This window comes from Monodelphis domestica, chromosome 7 (genome assembly GCF_027887165.1).
Source record: "Monodelphis domestica isolate mMonDom1 chromosome 7, mMonDom1.pri, whole genome shotgun sequence".
NCBI classification, from domain to species: domain Eukaryota; kingdom Metazoa; phylum Chordata; class Mammalia; order Didelphimorphia; family Didelphidae; genus Monodelphis; species Monodelphis domestica.
Window position 1 is genome coordinate 278,720,423 of NC_077233.1, and position 18,940 is coordinate 278,739,362.

General features: G+C 38.7%; 1 protein-coding gene and 1 long non-coding RNA gene across 5 annotated transcripts in view; one reads left to right on the top strand and one right to left on the bottom strand.

Annotated features, from left to right (window-relative positions):
* Positions 1–9,769, top strand: part of LOC130455429 (uncharacterized) — a 29,035-nt gene extending 19,266 nt beyond the window's left edge. The window contains exon 2 of the long non-coding RNA XR_008913390.1: positions 8,871–9,769. This is a non-coding gene — a long non-coding RNA (uncharacterized LOC130455429). The remainder of the gene's footprint in view (positions 1–8,870) is intronic.
* FLCN (folliculin) overlaps positions 1–18,940 on the bottom strand; it is a 40,259-nt gene that overhangs the window by 5,025 nt on the left and 16,294 nt on the right. For all 4 annotated transcript variants that reach the window (XM_056804471.1, XM_016423921.2, XM_001362097.4 and 1 more), the window contains 9 exons: positions 15,392–15,538; positions 14,121–14,342; positions 9,526–9,686; positions 9,177–9,268; positions 6,690–6,880; positions 4,784–4,897; positions 3,564–3,687; positions 1,457–1,588; positions 1,201–1,306 (listed from right to left, as the gene is read on the bottom strand). In XM_056804471.1, coding sequence (XP_056660449.1) covers positions 1,201–1,306; positions 1,457–1,588; positions 3,564–3,687; positions 4,784–4,897; positions 6,690–6,880; positions 9,177–9,268; positions 9,526–9,686; positions 14,121–14,342; positions 15,392–15,538 — 1,289 coding nt within the window. The remainder of the gene's footprint in view (positions 1–1,200; positions 1,307–1,456; positions 1,589–3,563; positions 3,688–4,783; positions 4,898–6,689; positions 6,881–9,176; positions 9,269–9,525; positions 9,687–14,120; positions 14,343–15,391; positions 15,539–18,940) is intronic.

The window sequence follows — 18,940 nt, forward strand, 5'->3', positions numbered from 1 at the left end:
GGTATCCTTCTAGGAATTATAACTGGTTCTCTTTTTCTCTCTCTACTCCTAGATAATCTCATTTAATTCCACAATTTCACCTATATACCTCTATGCAGATGATTCTCCCATTCACATCCCATGTCCTGAGTTCCAAGAACACATCTGATCTACCTTCCAGGAAATCTTCCCTTGAATAGCCTGATAGTACCTCAAACTCACCACAAAAAAAGCTGAACTCATCTTTTCTCTTAAAACTGTTCTCTTATTTGATTTCTGTGCATGGCAGAGGCATCAAATTTGGGCTGAAAAACGAATGGCTACCAGATTAAAATGGAATAAGGAAATGTTTAACAAAATAAAAAACAGTACAATGTTAATTTGTGGTTTTCTAAGTCAATTTCCATTTGAGTTTGACACAATCTAAGGTTCATTCCATTCCCATTCATCCTATGTTTATAAACTTGGGGTTACCTTTGATTCTTCCCTTCCTTTCCTCTCAACTCTCACATCTAATCAGTTAACAGATTGTCCATTCAATCCTTGCAACATTTCTTCCATCTCACTCCTTTATTCCCACTTCCACTATCTTGGTATGAGTCTCTATTACCAACTACTTAAAGAGTATTGGAGTAGCCTCCTCTTCCCTTCAATTCATTTTAAACATCCTTGGCCACAATAATCTTTGTTAAACATAAATTTGGTCCTATTACTCCTCTCCTTAACAGTCTCCCATAGCTTCCCATTGCCTACAAAGTAAAAACCTAAACCCACCTGGCATTCAAACATCTGTATATTCTTGAGGAACTCTACTTTCCGAACTTTACATCCCACCAGGCTATATGCGTTGTCCCCACCAACCACAGGAGCTCTGTGCCTCTCTTCATCCTTTTCTCTCTGCCTAGGAGTCCTCCATTACCTCTTTATTGAATTCCTGCTCATCTTATAAGTCACTTCCTCTAGGAAACCTTTCTTGATTTTCCCATCTCCCCACATAAGTAACGACTCCCCCTCAGACCTCATCTAACACTCTTTTGTAAACTCTTTAATGTATTTATGCAATGTGTGTTTGGCTACTTGTGTTATTTTATCCTTCTCTAGGCTGTAAACTCCTTGCTAGTGGAGGACGTGCTTTATCTAAACTTTCCGTCTCTCCTTGAACCTAATACAATGCTCTCTGCCCAGTAGGCACCGAATAAAATGTTTATTGTATCATATTACTTCATCCACTCTTCCTTGAGGCAAACCAGGCACTGATCCACAACATCCACTGAAAGGTTCTGATTGGTGAGAGCAGCTTCAATTTTGTTCAAGATGGTGGGTCCAACTGGCAACAGGTATAGACAAAACAAGAATTAGAACCATCAGTAAAAAAAGGGGGGAATATATGAATATTTTCTTTTATTTTCTTATTCTCTTATTTTCTATGGCATGTGTTTTTTCTTATGAAAAATGAACATTTCTCAGAAGTTCCTACCTCGATCAGTAGCTATAGGGCCTCCACTGGTGACCACAAACTCGTACTTGCTTAGAGACTGATCTTCATCACATGCAACTGGATAAACACTGGAACAAGTGGATGTGTGGACCTCAACAATGACAGCAAATTCTGTGGCAAAAGAAACCCATTTCCCTGCTCAGTCATTTGCTTCTCATAATGATCTAAATCAGAAGACATGGGTTTGAGTTCCCACATCTACACTTGCTGCTTGAGATTGTGGGCACATAACCTGTCTGTACCTGTTTCCTCATCAGTAAAATGTGACTAGCAGTGCTTGTACCTTCTGTCCCACAGAGTTATTTTGAGGAAAGTGCTCTGTAAGTCATACTAATATTTCAAGGCATCTCTGCTACTACTGATGGAGATACTCCCCCTTCCTTCCTCCCATCCCACCAAAATCTGCAGCTTATTCCTGTCATCCTACTCTTACTCTGTATGACTCTTGTCCATGTCTTCCCATAACATACTTGGGAGGGAGGGAGGTCTATGCAATGTCCTAGGTGCCTTCTACTCACTCTTTGTACTGCATATATAGTAACAGCACATGGGCTCCACTGGCCAGGTGTCTTACAAATCTAGTCAAAAGGATTTTAAACTAAAAGGAATAAAAAAGGGGGGAAATTCTCCTGTATTTCCCCAAGATATACTTTAATAAAGAAGGTAGCTAGAAAGAAGGAATAATATCTGAGACCCCTAGAAATTCAGAAGAGAAAACCCAAGAAAGTAGTGAAACCCCATAGTCTAAAATTTTTATCCAAAAACATACAAAATTTGGCAACATCAAGAGGAACTAGAGAGCCTGAGAATCAAATCTGATCTCTTATGTATCACTAGAATGCAATGTTATAAACCCATGACTGGCCTATTGCTTGAGATGATTTTATTTGAAAGGAAAAGGATTATTAAAAAAAAAAGAAGTTGGGACTGTGGTAGCTTTATATATTAAGAAGGTACACTACAACCATTCTGGAGAGTAAAATGGAAGCATGCCCAAAGGGCCATAAAATTATGTATACCCTTTGACCTAGCAATACCACCACTGGGTCTGTATCCCAAAGAGATCAAAGATAGGGGGAAAAGACCTACTTGTACAAAAGTATTTTTAGCAGTTCTTTTTATAGTGGCAAAGAACTAGGAATTGAGGGAGTGTTCATCAATTAGGGAATGGCTAAACAAGCTATTGAATATGGTTGTAATGGAAAACTAACTGTGCTATAAGAAATGGCAAACAGGATGAGTTCAAAAAACCTTAGATTTATATGAACTGATGTAAACTGAAGTGATCAGAAATAGAACAGTGTATACAGTAATGGAAATATTGTATGAAAATGATTTGTGAAGGTCTAAACCAGTGATGGCAAATCTTTTCGAGATTGTTTGCAGTGCCCACCACCTCCTCCTGCTGCCTTATCCCAGACAGGAGGAGAAAAGTGAGGGGAATGGCCTGAGTGCTCTGCTCGGGCATGAAGGGGAAGTGGCTCTGCCCTAGTCTTTCTGCCTTTCTAGTAACTAACTCTACCAAGTACAGCATGTGTACCCACAGAGAGGTCTCTGTGTGTCATCTTTGGCACACATGCCATAGGTTTGCCACCACGAGTCTAACCTATTATCTGCAAAACAGGATCCCAAGATAACCTCACAGAGAAAATGTTATTCATGGCCAAAGACAGACTGATGGAATTGGATTATAGATTAAGGTATGCTATTTTTCACTTTATTCCCTTTGAGAGTTTTTTTTAAAATCATGTGTGATGTCTTTTTTTTTTTACAGTACAAAGAATATAAAAATGTATATTGCATGACAGTACTATATCTAGAAACCTAATTATAGACTATATCTAAGCGATATCAGACTATTTACTGCCTCAGAGAGTAAAAGGGAGAGAGGGAAGAAGGAAGAGAATCTGAATTGCAAAATGTCAGAAAACCATTTTTGAAGAAGAGAAGCTTAGCTGATAAAACACCCACCCTTCATTCTATGATGAAGACCCAGAAGTCAACTTCTAGAATCTCGAAGTAAACATGCAAGTTCCATAAATGAGATAAAGGAGTATGTCTCCATGGTCTAATGACAGAAACTTACCAGAGGTCTGTATGTAAGATGGTATTTGCACATGAGGACTGAGTCCAAGAAAGTTACACCGATATGCCTCCTCATACTGACTACTATAGGGGATGATTCGGACACAACCTACAGGCAGCATGGTCTAAAGATGAAACAAACAGTGATGATGAACAGAAGAGCAGAACTCTGGACTGCCCTTCACATTTTCTGTTAGCCAAACCGTATACATACTTTCAGATCCAGGGTCCCTTCTCCTTTGTGAAGTTTTTCCAGAAGGCTCCAGCCCCCATTCACTTAGCATTTAATCATAACAATTCAATTCAGCAAAAAGCTCTTATGCATTTATAGTCTTGGGTTATCTAATTTTAGGTATTTAAGTCTACATATTTAAGTTACTCTTCCATTTCCTGATTAAACTGTCAGTTCTTTGAAAGCAGGTACTATGTCATTCTAAGATTTTTTAGTACTCTTATAATACTGTGACATGCATATAGAATGCACTATTTTTGTGTCCACTGATTTAAATAACACTTAGATGGACTAGATTGAAGTCTTTTTAAGGATGTTTTCTTGTATTCTATGTGAATCCTTAAGTCTTTTTTGAATAACAGACCTATAAAGGGGTCATTAGGTACCAGTGCCAGGCCTGGAGTCAGGAAGATTTAGGTTCAAATCTGGCCTCAGACACTTCTTAGCTGTGTGATCCAAAGCAAGTCACTGAACCCCATATACCTATCCCTTGCTCTTCTGTCTTAAGAATTGTTACTGGGGGCAGCTGGGTAGCTTGGTGGATTGAGCCAGGCCTAGAGATGCGAGGTCCTGGGTTCAAATCTGGCCTCAGACACTTCCTAACTGTGTGACCCTGGGCAAGGCACTTAACCCCCACTGCCTAGTCCTTACCAATCTTTTGCCTTGGAACCAAGACACAGTATTGATTCCAAGATGGAAGGTGAGGGTTTAAAAAAAAAAAAAGGAGTTGTTACTAAGACATAAAGTAAGAATTAAATAAATAATAGACCTAAATTTTCCTGAAAAATATGCAAGGTACTTTTTGAGTGATAATACGCATATAACCCAAATTGAATCACTTGTCAGCTCTAGGAGAGGGGAGGGAAAGAGGGAAGGAGATAATATGATCATATAACTTTAGAAAACTTATATGGAAATTTGTTATTAAAATGAAAAATATGCAAGGGATTAAATAAAGAGGGACAAAAGTAATTCAGAGAAGGTCTTACCCGAAGAACATCAAAAGCCGATTGAACAAGATCCACATCTTGCCCTTTCCAGATGACCTGGTTTCCCATTAGCACATGCCATGCCAACATACGAAAAGAAGGTGCACCTAAGACCTAAAGAAGAAAATATAATGCTGACTAAGTGATTCTAAAATCTTTTCCCCTTCCTTATTAAGTCCGATCCAGTAACATTCCAATGGGAAGAAGTAACCAGGAGCTAGAAGGTGAATGAGGCTCTTCTACTTGCCATCTCATCTTGGATAAGACATTGTACCTTTCTGTAAAATGGAGATAAGCTATTTATTCTATTTACAGGCATGAGGATTGAGTGAAATAACATATAAAGAAAATGTTTGTCCTGGGTTCAAATTTGGTCTCAGATACTTCCTAGCTGTGTGATCCCCCTCCCCCCCCCCATCCTTACCACTCTTCAGTCTAGAAACCAAAACTCAGTATTTAAAGGTTTAAAAAAACAAAACGGAATGTGTTTGCCTACTGCTTATGGAACCAACCACTTTGTTACACTCTGAATATCCCCAGATAAGAAGCTTCCGAGGAATCACCAGACAGTAGCATTCTGTGTGCACACACACACATTCACACAGACACGAATGAGGGGCTACAAAACTTTCCCCAAACCCTGACCAAAACACAAAAAAAGGTTTCGGTCCGACCTACCAGTCATCTCGGAAGCTCAAAATAAAAAAAAAGAGCTGCTCTCTTACAGCCTATTAGTTCCCAAGTCCACCCTATGACCACCCCCACCCGCTTCCCCCTTGCAGAAAGCTCCCTTATAAGCAACCACAGGCCACCGCCGGGCTTTACGGGCTACGGGATGTCGGCAATCCAGCCCCATTCACTTCTTTACAGAAAGTGAACAAAATTGCTGCTTCTTTACCCACCCCAAGTCTCCCAGCTGGTTGGCAGCAGAGCCGGGAACAGAAGCCAGAAGGCCAGACTCGGTCCCCAGCATGCTCGCCATCTCCGATAAAGGTGTGTCTTTACCACTTGGGGCAGTAACGAGTCTAGGCGCGCGCCGCCGCAGGAAAGGCACCAGAATGCAGAGACCTGGGCCTCGACCCCACGCCTGGCCTCGGGCTGCTGGCCAGTCACTTTTCAGTCCACCTGTCTCTTTGTAAGCCCACGTGGGGCTTTTGGGCAAAGACACTAGAACGGTTACCGTTTCCTTCTCCAGTTCATTGTACAGACTAGGAAACGGAGGCAAACAGGATGAAGTGACTTACTCGAGGTCACATGGCTAATCGGTGTCCGAAGCCAGATTTGAAATCTTTCTGACTCCAGGCTAGTGCTGTAGCCACGGCACCCCCAGCTGCCCCACATCAAGTACCTGCCACAGATTATTGTGACAACCAGATGTCATTATATATATAAAAGACTGTGATCCTTAAAGCAATTATACCTATCCGTTATTTGTATAGAAAGCCCCCAGTTACTCTGAAACATTAGACAGTTTGCTAACTGCCCCTGAGAATCAGTGCTATAATGAATAGAGCTGGCATTGAAGCCAAGAAGAGCTGGGTTCAAATCCTGCCTGACACCTATTGAATGTGTGACTGCGCAAGTCACTCAGCCTCTTAATGCACCAAGCTGGGTGGTTCAGTGAATAGAACATTAGGCCAGGAGTTGGGAAGATCTGGGTTCAAATGTGGCCTTAAGACACTTCCTAGCTATGTGACCCTGGACAAATCATTTAATCCCAATTGCCTAGCCCTTACTGCTCTGTCTTAAAATTGGTATTAAGACAAAAGGTAAGGGTTTTTAAAAAAGGAAAGAAAAGAAAAGGAGGGGTCATAAGGAAACAGTGCTGGATGTACATGGCGGAGAAATGACTCTTCCTGGACATACATTTTCCCTGTATTTTGAATCACAGCTCTCTTCTGCCCACCTGCCTCATGTGTCGGAGAGACTTGAAGACGGACAGCTTTCGGGGCAGCCAGCTGCCACAGTCAGAGAGTAAAGAGGGCTTGGTGGAGCATTTGGCCAACTCCCTCCCATCTGTGGCTTCAGCCATGGAAAGAGTTCTCTCTTCCTCTTCACCTTCAGAGTTGTCCCAGCTCTCCGATTCTTCCTCTAGGTCTGCAAGACAAACAATCCATATGGGGCAAAAAAAAAAAAAAGCCTCAGCAATTCATTTCATATTGTGACAACAGATTAAAATAAACACAAATTGTAAGTGTTTCCTTTCAAACCTACATGGCAGGTGAACAGCAGATAGATTAAGCTACTAAGAACATTTTTTAAAATAATTTTTTGACCTTTCACCCTCTATTTCCCACTATATTCTTCCTCTAACTAGCCCAGAGAGCTACTCTTTACAACAAAGGATTTCTGAAAAAGAGGAAGGACAAAGTTCAGCAAAATGAACCAATGTATCCAAAATATTTTGACAAAGTTCCATATCTTTGCAAAGTACAAAGGGGCTTTCTCATCTTTTCTCTGGGGACAATTTTCATCATCATTTTGTGGCATGCAGTTACAGTTGTTTTATTGCTGTTTTCTGTTCTTTTTATTCCCATTGTTCTAACTGATGTGTATATTCTTTTCCTGTTTCTGCTTACTTCACTCTGAATCAGTTTATAGAAATCTTTCCATGCTTTTCTGTCCTCATCAGTCATTATTTCTTAAAGCACATTAATATTCCATTATATTCATGTGCTATGCTATGACAGGTTTATCTTTTTCCCAACTGATGAGCTTCTAACTTTGTTTGCAATTCTTTCAGCTACCACAAAAAGAGCTGCTATAATAAATATTTCCATGCATGGAGAATCTTTTTGTCACTGATATCCCTTAATAAAAAAGTATAGTGTCTGGGTCAAAGGCCATGGATATTTTCTTTACTTTCTTAGCTTAATTCAAAATTGCTTTCCACAATGGTTTGGACCAATTCACAATTCCACCAACTATACAATATGTTTATCTTTTTATGATCCAATCTTCCAATTTACTAACACTAGATTATTGAATTCGTTTCCTCCCAATTCTTCCCTATCTAGTTTGTTCCATTTCTAACCAGTACCAAATGTTTTTGATGGTTACTGCTTTATCACAATTAGCTCAGTAGACTGAATTATCTTTTTAACAATGGAAAATCAGTCTATGGGAATAATGGGCTCAAATTCAGAACACAATGGTATGGAGGAACATGTGTAGAGCACACTGTGACAAACACGTAACTAACAATCCCTGTACTATAAGTGCTTTCTCCATTCCTAGAGTTCTTCTATAGCTTAACTCTTGGAGGTGGCATCTGTGCTGGATAGATTACTAGCTGACAGCCTGTGATACTCTTAGGGATTGGTTTATATCAATTTGTTCTTCTCTGATAGAAGCTTGGTGAAAGGGGTAACAAGTAGGTAAAGGATTATAGTTACCCAAAGTTAATTCACCATGCCAGGTTCTTTTTTTTTGGTCCTGTGGATTTGGCTATGATTGTTCTACATCTGGAGCATAATTAGCTTTTTTTGGAGAGTTTTTGAGAATAAGTAGATAACAGAGAAAATATCTAGTCTACCAATTTGTTGATCATTTGACATGGGAATTTCCTTTTAAGCATATTTCACTTCCATCCTATTATAGCAAAAGATGGTTAGTGAAGAATGGTCTACAAGTTACAACATACAACTATAAACCACCTACATAAGACCTGAAATCTCTCTAAGGAAGTTTGAGGTATTGGTCACTATTAGCAGTAGACTCTCAAACAAAGAAGACTAAAAGACTGAGCTGTGATGATAAATTCAATAGCTCTTAATTTCTTATTTTAAAATTTTCAAAAAACTATGAACTTATCAAATATGAATATTTCCATAAACAAAGATGAAACAACTGTAAAATTCTGACTCTATTATTCAACATGTTAGTTTCAAAGATATTTTACTTATTGTTGATTCCTTATGAACTTCTTTCGGTCCTGTACATTAAAAATTTTTTCTTTGACACTGTTCCCTTTTTTGCACTGTTACCAGTGGTCCCTCTCTTGCTTCCCAATACTCTACTTCTAATTTCATTTATTCCAAGTTCTTTACTATTTACTAATAATTTCTTAAACTTTTCTCCCTTCCAGTCAATTTTACTGCACCTGGATTCAACTAGATCAGATTCATTTACTTCAGACACAATCTATTCCACCAAGAATCAAATAATCACCAACAGAAGACCTGTCTGAGTTTCCAAACACTTAGGTTGAAATTTCAAACATTTAATTCTTTAATCAGCAAGAGAGTAGGAGGCCTACCTACAAAGGTTAAGTGCTTAGACAAAAAGAAGAAGAGTTCTTTTCACTCAATACTTTCCACAGACGGACATACTGCATGTCACAGTAAGATGGACAGGCCACCTAAAAAGAGACCTCTCTTAATCACAGTCCTACCAGCAAGTTTTTCCATCTGAACCAATGTGTCCTCAGTGGGTGCTCCCTCTAGGAGTTTTTCCGTCAGTCTACTGCCACAAGCTTTCAGGAGCCTGTTAAAAAAGGAAAAAGATGAATTTCTACCAATTAACCCTATTTAGCTAGTGTTTTTATGGTGCTCAATTTAACATGTGTTACAAAATTCAGCCAGTGTCAAATAAGCAATGAGCCACCCATTTGAGATTCACCACATTCCCTAACACATTACTGAAACCAAATTTCATGATGGATACTGACATAATACAAAGATTACTAACAGTCTCATTACTTTAATGGAAGCAGTAAGACCTTGTCATCAAAGGATCATTACCAAGCAAAGGATGTATGCAGACATGCCCACAAATTTTCGTCACTTGTCAATGATGTGAGAGAACGGGCTGCATTGCCATTCCTCTGGTGTAAAAACGGAGTAAAAGCTGTGTTCATCCGCTGGGCACGTTGTGGACAGCCATACTGTTCTGCCTCAAACACCTAAGGACACAAAAATTCTGTTTACCAATTCAAAAAACCCTGCTCTTCGGCCAGTTGGCCCAATTCAAATCTCATTTATTCTATTACGACTTCTCTGACTGACTTGGGTTAGAATATTATCTCCCTATCTGAATACCTATTGTATAGTTAGTACCACAGTTCAGCATTTAATTGTCCTCTATTTTTTTCTGATGTGTATTATTCTGCAACTTTGATCCTGTCCCATCCTGTTTTCTCCAACAGATTGTGTCTAATACCATCCCCACTTTCTCTCTAATCTTCGATGCCTCTCTATCTAATGGTTTCTTCCCTGAAGCCAATAAACATGCACAACTGTCTTTCATCCTTAAAAGTAAGAACAAAAAAAGCTTCACCAAGAAATTTTTATCAAAACAATCCTGAGGTTTCTCTACAGTAAACTGTGTTCCAAAATATACAAACAGTTAACTTTGGAAAGGGTGTGGAAAGATAGGCATTCTATTGCATTGTTGGTGGAGTTGTGAATTGGTCCAATCACTGTGGAAAGCAATTTTGAATTTGGCAAAGAAAATGTCCATAGCCTTCAACTTAGAGACTTCATTGGTAGGCATAGATTAAAAAGAGTGTCATTATCAAAAAATGAAAGACAAAACTAACACAGAAATAGAATTTTATTGTGCTGTAATAAATAATAAATGTGATGAGTACCATTAAACATAGAAAGACTTGCATGAACTGTTGTCAGGAAGTAGAACTTGGAATACAATAAAGTGGATGGAGTTCAGGGCCTAGAGTAAGGAAGACTTATCTTCTGAGTTTAAATCTGGCCTCAGATACTCATTTAGCTGTGTGACCTTGGGCAAATTACTTAGCCCTGTTTGGCTCAATTTCCTCATTGAAAAATGAGCTGGAGAAGGAAAGGCAAAGAATGGCACTCCAGAATCTTTGCCAAGAAAACCCCAAATGGGATCATGAAGAGCTGGACACAACTAAAAAATAACTGAACAAAATGGAAAGAACAATAAAATAACCCAAATTTATTGCTATAAAATTATAATGACCAAGCTTGGCCCCAAAGGAGAAAAATCAGAAGACTCCCTTGTACTTCTTTGCAAGGTTTGGGGTAGAAATACTGCATTCAACAACAAACTTTTTCAGCAAGTTAGTTAATTTTGTGGAACTTTTCCTTTCTTCTTCTTCCATTCTTTACCATAAAGGATATGGGATGAGGCTGGGGAAAGACTACAGTGGGAAATATTTTAAGTGTTATAAAAGGAAAAGATAATAAATGGGGAAAAAACCTCTCTCTTGTCCTATATCTCTTCCTCCTGCCCCAAACACTTAAGTTTATCTTGGTAGCAACTTCTAAGACTTACAAGGGCAAAGGGTAGGCAAGTGGAATTAAGTGATTTATCCAGGGTCATACATTAGTGAGTATCTATGGTAACATTTGAACCCAGGTCCTCCTCACTCCAAGCCTGGTGATCACTGTGCTACCTCGCTGCCCCTTATCTTATATCTCTTTTTCCTCTTCTATGATAACCTTCTTTGAAATAGCCATCTATATGCAATGCCTCTGCAAATTGGTTTCTCACATAAACATTCAACAGAAACAGCTCTCTCCAAAGTTACCAACTGATCTGTTAATGGACAAATCTGATGGCTTTTCTCAATCCTCACCTTTCATGACCCCTCTGGAGAAAGACCCCACTGTTGATCATCATCTCCTCCCAGATGTTCTCTTTTTCTGAGTTTTCAAGACTTCTTCCTATTCCTCAGTCACCTTTATGGAATCATCATCCATGTTATACTCACTGTGGATTTATCCTAAAGCTCTGTCTTGGGCCCTCTTCTCTTTGTCCCCATACGTAGTTGGTGACCTCATCAGTTTTCATGCATTCAATGATCATTCATGGAGAGATGGCCATGAGATCTGTCTCTGCAGGCCTAGTCTCTCTCCTGAGCTCCAAACCTACCTGCCTCAGCAGGCGCTTATTGTGCACTCGGACCTGCTGTCCCACAGGCATCTCAAACTCAACATGTCCAAAACAGAACTCCAACAGAAAGGTACCCCCAAACCAAAATCTCTTCCAAACATTCTTGTTTCTGTTGGGGTTACCACCATCTTCATTTCTCAACCACCGACTTCCACGATCTTGGCATCTTCCTCACTTTCACTCATTCCACCTATTCAGTTGCTAAACCTGGTTATTTCTCTACAATATCTCTCAAGTATATACTCTCTCTGTTCACACAGCTAATTAGCTAGTTCTAATTCAGGCCTGTACAACCTCTTGCTTAGACTATTGTAATGGTGTTCCTGCCTCACATCTTTCCCCACTCCAATCCATCTTCCACAGAGCTGCTAAAATGATTTTCCTAAAGTTCAAGATGGTGTTTTGTTGTTGTTGTTGTTCAATCACGTCTAACTCTTCCAGCTCCATTTTGGGGTTTTCGTGCCAAAGAGAGTTTGCCATTTCCACCTCCAGTTCATTTGCAGATGAGGAAACGGACACAAACAGAATTAAGCAACTTGTCCAGGCTGAACTCAGATGAATCTTCCTGATCCCAGGCCTAGCACTTTGTCTGCTGCGCCACCTCAGTGCCCCAACCTGGAACAATAAACTCCAGTAGCTCACTAATACTGTTGTTCATCTTTTGCTTTGAAGGCGATGAATGGCATCATGGAGTGAGAGCTTGATTTGCACACAAACTGGATTTAAGTGAGGTAAAGTTGCACAGAATCATCCACCTCACTCTCTCTTCCAGAGTCATTAAAGTCCAGTGACAGGACAACTGGCCCAGGATGCAGCGGATGGCCTTGGTGTCTTTGATGTCTGACCAGCTCTCTAAGGGCTCCATGGTGTCTACTTCAGCCACCTGCAGAGCCAGAACAAACTCTCATCCCCCCATTCTGGCAAGGAAGTGTTCACAGGCTTGGAGCAGACATCCAACCTGGTTTTAAAATGATTTATGACGATGTTTGCCAATATGGTTTTATTAGATGCAGCTTCTTGGAGTCATGAATGAGAGTCAGGTGAAAGGTAGACACTAAAGCCTAGACTTTAGAGCAGTCCTGAAAAGGGGTGCTGGTCCTCCCAGACCACCCCATACACTCCAGCAGTCTATTATCGCTATGATCAAATATCAATTTGGCATCAAAAGTTACTTGCAACTTGGCCCTTTCCTAGATTTCCAGTCTTATTACACATTTACTCTCTACTATACATTCTACAGTTCATCCAATTTTTTGTTATTCCTAATATATGACATTCTATTTCCTGGCTCTGTGACTTTATTAGCCCTCCCTCAAGCATGAAATTGTGGGAAATTAGTGCGAATTTTACCTTTATTTTAAAAGATGAAAGCACTGAAAACCCATTTTGGTCAGCGCAAACCCCACCCTTGGACTGGACATACATGTGTATTATGGGAGAACGGCAAAGGCCTTGTGTTCCCTAGTGTCCTGGAAGGTGCTTGTCTCTGGTCCCCGGGGAGTCTTGGTGTCAGCAAGACTGGCCTCTGATTGGGACTGAGGTCAAGTCTGTCCAAACAGGGAGACCCAAAAGGAGTGACATCATCAATGGCTTCATAAAAAAGAGGATTGAGGAAGCAAGAAGGGCTTTCTTGCTTTTTGGCTCTTGGCTGGCTCTCTTGGTCTAGAGATTTTTCCTGGTATGGGTGCTTTTGGCTAACAAATGGAGACAAGCAACTTTAGATTAGCTAGTTATGGCCTCTCTCTTTCTAATTCCAAGCTTTACTATCTAATAAATAATTATAAGTTAATACGATCTCCAGAGAATGTTCATCATAAAAGAGCCTCCCTTCTTACCTCTACTGTTAGAATACCTGGTTTCTTTTAAGACTCAGTTCAAATGCCACTTCTATAGAAGGCCTTCCTTGTCCCCCAGTTGCCAAAGTCTTCCCATCAGAGTCATTATGGATTCTGTATATCCTTGTATATGAGCATGCTGTCTCCCTTGATACAAATTAATCTCCTAGAGGAGAGGAACTGTTTAACTTCTGCCTCGCAGCACTGGACTGACACAGAAGATGTTTAACAAATGTTTGTAGACTGGCTGATTGAATATCTTCTGTGTTGCCCATGTAGGACTTACCGTAGTGATTACATACAAATACTTGACAGATGTAGAAGCCAAGAAAAGAGAGAATGCTACTTAGTTTCCCCAAAAGGGAACAGAAACAAATTACAAGTTCCCTTGAAGCTAGACTGAGAACTGACACATTCTTTTAGATATAATACAAATAACCTTAATCTGAGAAAGCAAGAAACATTTTTAATGTCTCCTAAACATCACTGTTAGTATTAGTGTTTTGACTTAAGTGCACAAACAGGCAACCCACACCCTGCTTCCTTTAGGTTTTGGTTGTGCAGCGCATGATATACAGCCTTTCCCAAGCCAAGCAGCAGGCATTCTAATCTCTCTAACCCACCTTCAGGGCTTTGCCTTGAAGTTCATCAATGATTCCTCGAATCTTCTCTAGTAGGAAGGGCCAGGAGTTGATGAGATAAATGCGGTCCATCATGATGGCAATGATGCTATACCAGCGCTGGAAACCCCGGGCCAGGCTGTCTTTTATAAAAAAAGTGTGGCTGAACACAAAACCATGTTGTTCATCCCCAAAGAAAATGGGGCCTTCACGACCAGGACACACCTGAGAGAGATGACAACTTGCTTGAGTCAATCAGTCTTCTTCTTGCTTTAAGAATATATAAAATGCAGTATAAATGTGGTATAAAATGAAAAAGTAAACGATAGCCTTTCATCTTCTCATAAGCTGACTAAATCAAGCCATGGGAAGGAACGATGGGAAAAACAAACAAACAAACAAAAAACAAATTCATCTGGATGGGTGACAAGACTGAAGACCATTCTAACAAACCTTCACATTTTCTTTTCAGCCACTAAATAGGTCTGCCATTACTTATTTTTTCAGCTTGAGACACTGGTTATCTGTATGCTAATGCAAATTACACCAAATCTGGAAACTGAGAAATCTTGGCTATCTTTGGGAGTAAAGCAAAAAAGGCTGACAACTAACCAAGAGAGATGCCAGAAAGTTCATGTACTTTACTCTTAAGAAAGCCTCTCAAGATTTTACTCAGTCTAGTTTTACTTTACACATACTTCTAAAGCCCCTGAGAGTGTTTTTTCATCCTATAACAGATTAGAAATGATTAATCAGAATGGCAAAGGGGTAAAGTGGAGAAGAAAGCAAACAGACTACTACAGGTGACACACTAACAGTTGAAAAGAAGAAAGAAGACAAAATAAATATTTTTTAAAACCTAACACAAGAGTACGGACAAAAAACCATACCCTTCAATAGCACCTGAAGGCAACATAGTTCTAAAATTAATACCTATAATTATGACTTTGAATCATTAAGAAGTTAAATTTTGTTCAATATTCTTTAAGAAATCTTTCTTGGATATTTAAGTGGGACAAAATATTAGTAATCTGAAAATTTAAATTATCCATAATGACTTACTTCTACATAACCAAGATTTTACTATATGCTTAAAGCTGTTAATGTCGCTTTGCTTCCCTGTAACTCAAAAATTCTTAGGTGATCTTTCTTTGTCTTTCCCCAATCCATAAATACAACAGGACATAACAACTGCTATAATAAAGATGCATCATTACTTGGAGTAGGAATGAAATTCCTCAATAAATTTACCTTTTCAGTCAAAATTGTCTTACCTCACAACTCAGGCTTCGAACACAGGCCTGGCGAACAATACTGAAGAGTTGTGGATGATTTGGGTGCTGGTGACTAACATATTTTATTGAGGTTTCTTTGTCATGGCTAATGTACCCAGGATGTCCTGCTGCAAGTGATCGACAGCCCTAATTCAAACAAGGGAAAAAGAAGGTAGAATAGATCAAAAAGCAGAATAAAGCTATTTCCCCCACAAACAAATCACAAAAGCCTATTCAAATTTCCCATTAAAATAACCATGTATTTCTAGAATCTTCTTATTTAGGCACTTAAAACTACAAAAATGCTTTATTTAGAGGAATGTTTCACAGATGGGGGAGGGGGGTAGTGGAGGGGGAGAGTGGGAGGGAGCCACCATAGACTCAGGAACTTCCCTAAGGTCACAAAACAAATTAATGATGACATTGGGAATTTACCAATTCCCCAGGAACATCTCCATGTGTTTAGTATCAATTTGAACAATTAGTGAGTACATATTATTATCTGAATCATAAGTTATGGGGCCTCAGTCCATTTTGGAAAGGTAAACCGCCTAGAATGAAGGAACTGGTAGTGGAAAATGAGGGAAAAATGGAGAAGTCCATTACATTCGACTGTACCACAGTGTATCAGTCTCTGTATACAATATTCTCCTGGTTCTGCTCCTTTCTCTCTGCATCACTTCCTGGAGGTTGTTCCAGCTCACATGGAATGCCTCCACTTTATCATTCCTTTGAGCACAATAGTATTCCATCACCAACATATACCACAATTTGTTCAGCCGTTCCCCAATTGAAGGGCATCCCCTCGTTTTCCAATTTTTGGCCACCACAGAGTGTAGCTACAAATATTCTTGTACATGTCTTTTTCCTTATTATCTCTTTGGGGTACAAACCCAGCAGTGCTATGGCTGGATCAAAGGGCAGTCTTTTAGCGCCCTTTGGGCATAGTGCCAAATTGCCCTCCAAAATGGTTGGATCAATTCACAAATCAACCAGCAATGCATTAATGTCCCAACTTTGCCACATCCCCTCTAGCACTCATTACTTTCCATTGCTGTCATGTTAGCCAATCTACTAGGTATGAGGTGGTACCTCAGAGTTGTTTTGATTTGCATCTCTCTGATTATAAGAGACTTAGAACACTTTTTCATGTGCTTATTAATGGTTTTGATTTGACTGAAAATTGCCTACTCATGTCCCTTGCCCATTTGTCAATTGGAGAATGGCTTGATTTTTTGTACAATTGATTTAGCTCTTTGTAAATTTGAGTAATTAGACCTTTGTCAGAGGTTTTTGTGATGAAGATTATTTCCCAGTTTGTTATTTCCCTTCTAATTTTGGTTACATTGGTTTTGTTTGTACAAAAACTTTTTTTTTTCTACAAAAACTTTTTAATTTGATGTAATCAAAATTATTTACATTTTGTGACTCTAAGTCTGGCTTGGTTTTAATATCTTTCCCTTTGCAAAGGTCTGACATGTATACTATTCCGTATTCACATAATTTATAGTTTCCCTTCTTTATGTTCAAGTCATTCACCCATTCTATCTTGGTGTAGGATGTGAGGTGTTGATCCAAGCCTAATCTCTTACTGTCTTCCAATTTTCCCAGCAGTTTTTATCAAATAGTGGATTTTTGTCCCAAAAGCTGGGATAATTGGGCTTATCATAGACTGTCTTGCTGAGGTCACTTACCCCAAGTCTATTCCACTGATCCTCCTTTCTCTTAGCCAGTACCAAATTGTTTTGATGACCACTGCTTTATAGTATAGTTTGAGATCTTGGACTGCAAGTCTTCCTTCCTTTGCATTTTTTTCCATTATTTCCTTGGACATCCGTGATCTTTTGTTCTTCCAAATGAACTTTGTTTTTTTATAATTCAGTAAAAAAGTTTTTTGGAAGTTCAATGGGTATGGCACTAAATAAATAGATAAGTTTGGGTAGGATGGTCATTTTTATTATGTTAGCTTGTCCTACCCATGAGCAATTAATGTTTTTCCAATTGCTCAGATCTAGTTTTAGTTGTGTGGAGTGTTTTGTAGTTGTGTTCATATAGTTCCTATGTTTGTCTCAGCAGATAGATTCCAAAGTATTTTATATTGTCTAGGGTGATTTCAAACGGAATTTCTCTAATTCCTGCTGCCGAGATGTGTTGGAGATATATAGAAATGCTGATGACTTATGTGGGTTTATTTTGTATCCTGCAACTTTGCTAAAGTTGATTATTTCCACTAGCTTTTTGGTTGATTCTCTAGGACTCTTTAAGTAGACCATCATATCATCTGCAAAGAGTGATAGCTTGGTCTCCTCTTTGCCTATTTTAATACATTCAAATTTACTTTTCTTCTCTAATTGTTACAGCTAGTGTTTCTAGTACAATGTTAAATAATAGAGGTGATAATGGGCATCCTTGTTTCACTCCTGATCTTATTGGGAAGGTTTCTATTTTATTCCCATTGCAGGTGATGTTGGCTAATGGTTTTAGATATACTGTTTAATATTATTTTTAGGAAAGACCCTTCTATTCCTATACTTTCCAGTGTTTTCAATAGGAATGAGTGTTGTATTTTGTCAAAGGTTTTTTCTGAGTCTATTGAGATAATCATGTGATTTATGTTGGTTTGCTTGTTATGGTCAATTATGTGGATGATTTTCCTGATATTGAACCTTCCTTGCATTCCTGGTATAAATCCTACCTGATCATAGTGAATAACCCTCCTGATCACTTGCTGGAGTCGTTTTGCTAGTATCCTATTTAAGATTTTTGAATCTATGTTCATTAAGGAGAATGGTCTGTAGTTTTCTTTCTGTTTTTGACCTGTCTGGCTTTGGAATCAGTACCATATTTGTGTCATAAAAAGAATTTGGAAGAACTTCTTTGCTTATTATGTCAAATAGTTTGTATAGTATTGGGATTAGCTGTTCTTTGAATGTTTTATAGAATTCACTTGTGAATCCATCAGTCCCTGAGGAGTTATTCTTAGGGAGTTCTGTTCAATTTCTTTTCCTGATATGGGATTATTTAGGAATTCAATTTCTTCTTCTGTTAATCTAGGCAATTTATATTTTTGTAAATATTCATCCATATCACCTAGATTGGCATATTTATTGCCATATAATTGGGCAAAATAGTTTTTAATTACTGACAATTTCCTCTTCATTGGAGGTGAGGTCTCACTTTTCATCTATGATACTGCTAATTTGGTTTTCTTCTTTCATTTTTTTTTATTAGATTGACCAGTACTTTGTCTATTTTGTTTTTCAAAATATCAGCTTCTGGTCTTATTAGTTCAATAGTTCTATCATTTTTTATTAATTTCTCCTTTCATTTCTAGGATCTCTAATTTAGTTTTCATCTGGGGGTTTTTAATTTATTAGCTTTCAAGTTTTTTGATTTGCATGTCCAATTCATTGCCCTCTGTCCTCCCTAATTTAATATATGAACTCAAGGATATAAATTTTCCCCTGAGTACTGCTTTGGCTGCATCCCATAGAGTTTGAAAGGATGTCTCATTGTCATTTTCTTTGATGAAATTATTGTTTCTATGAT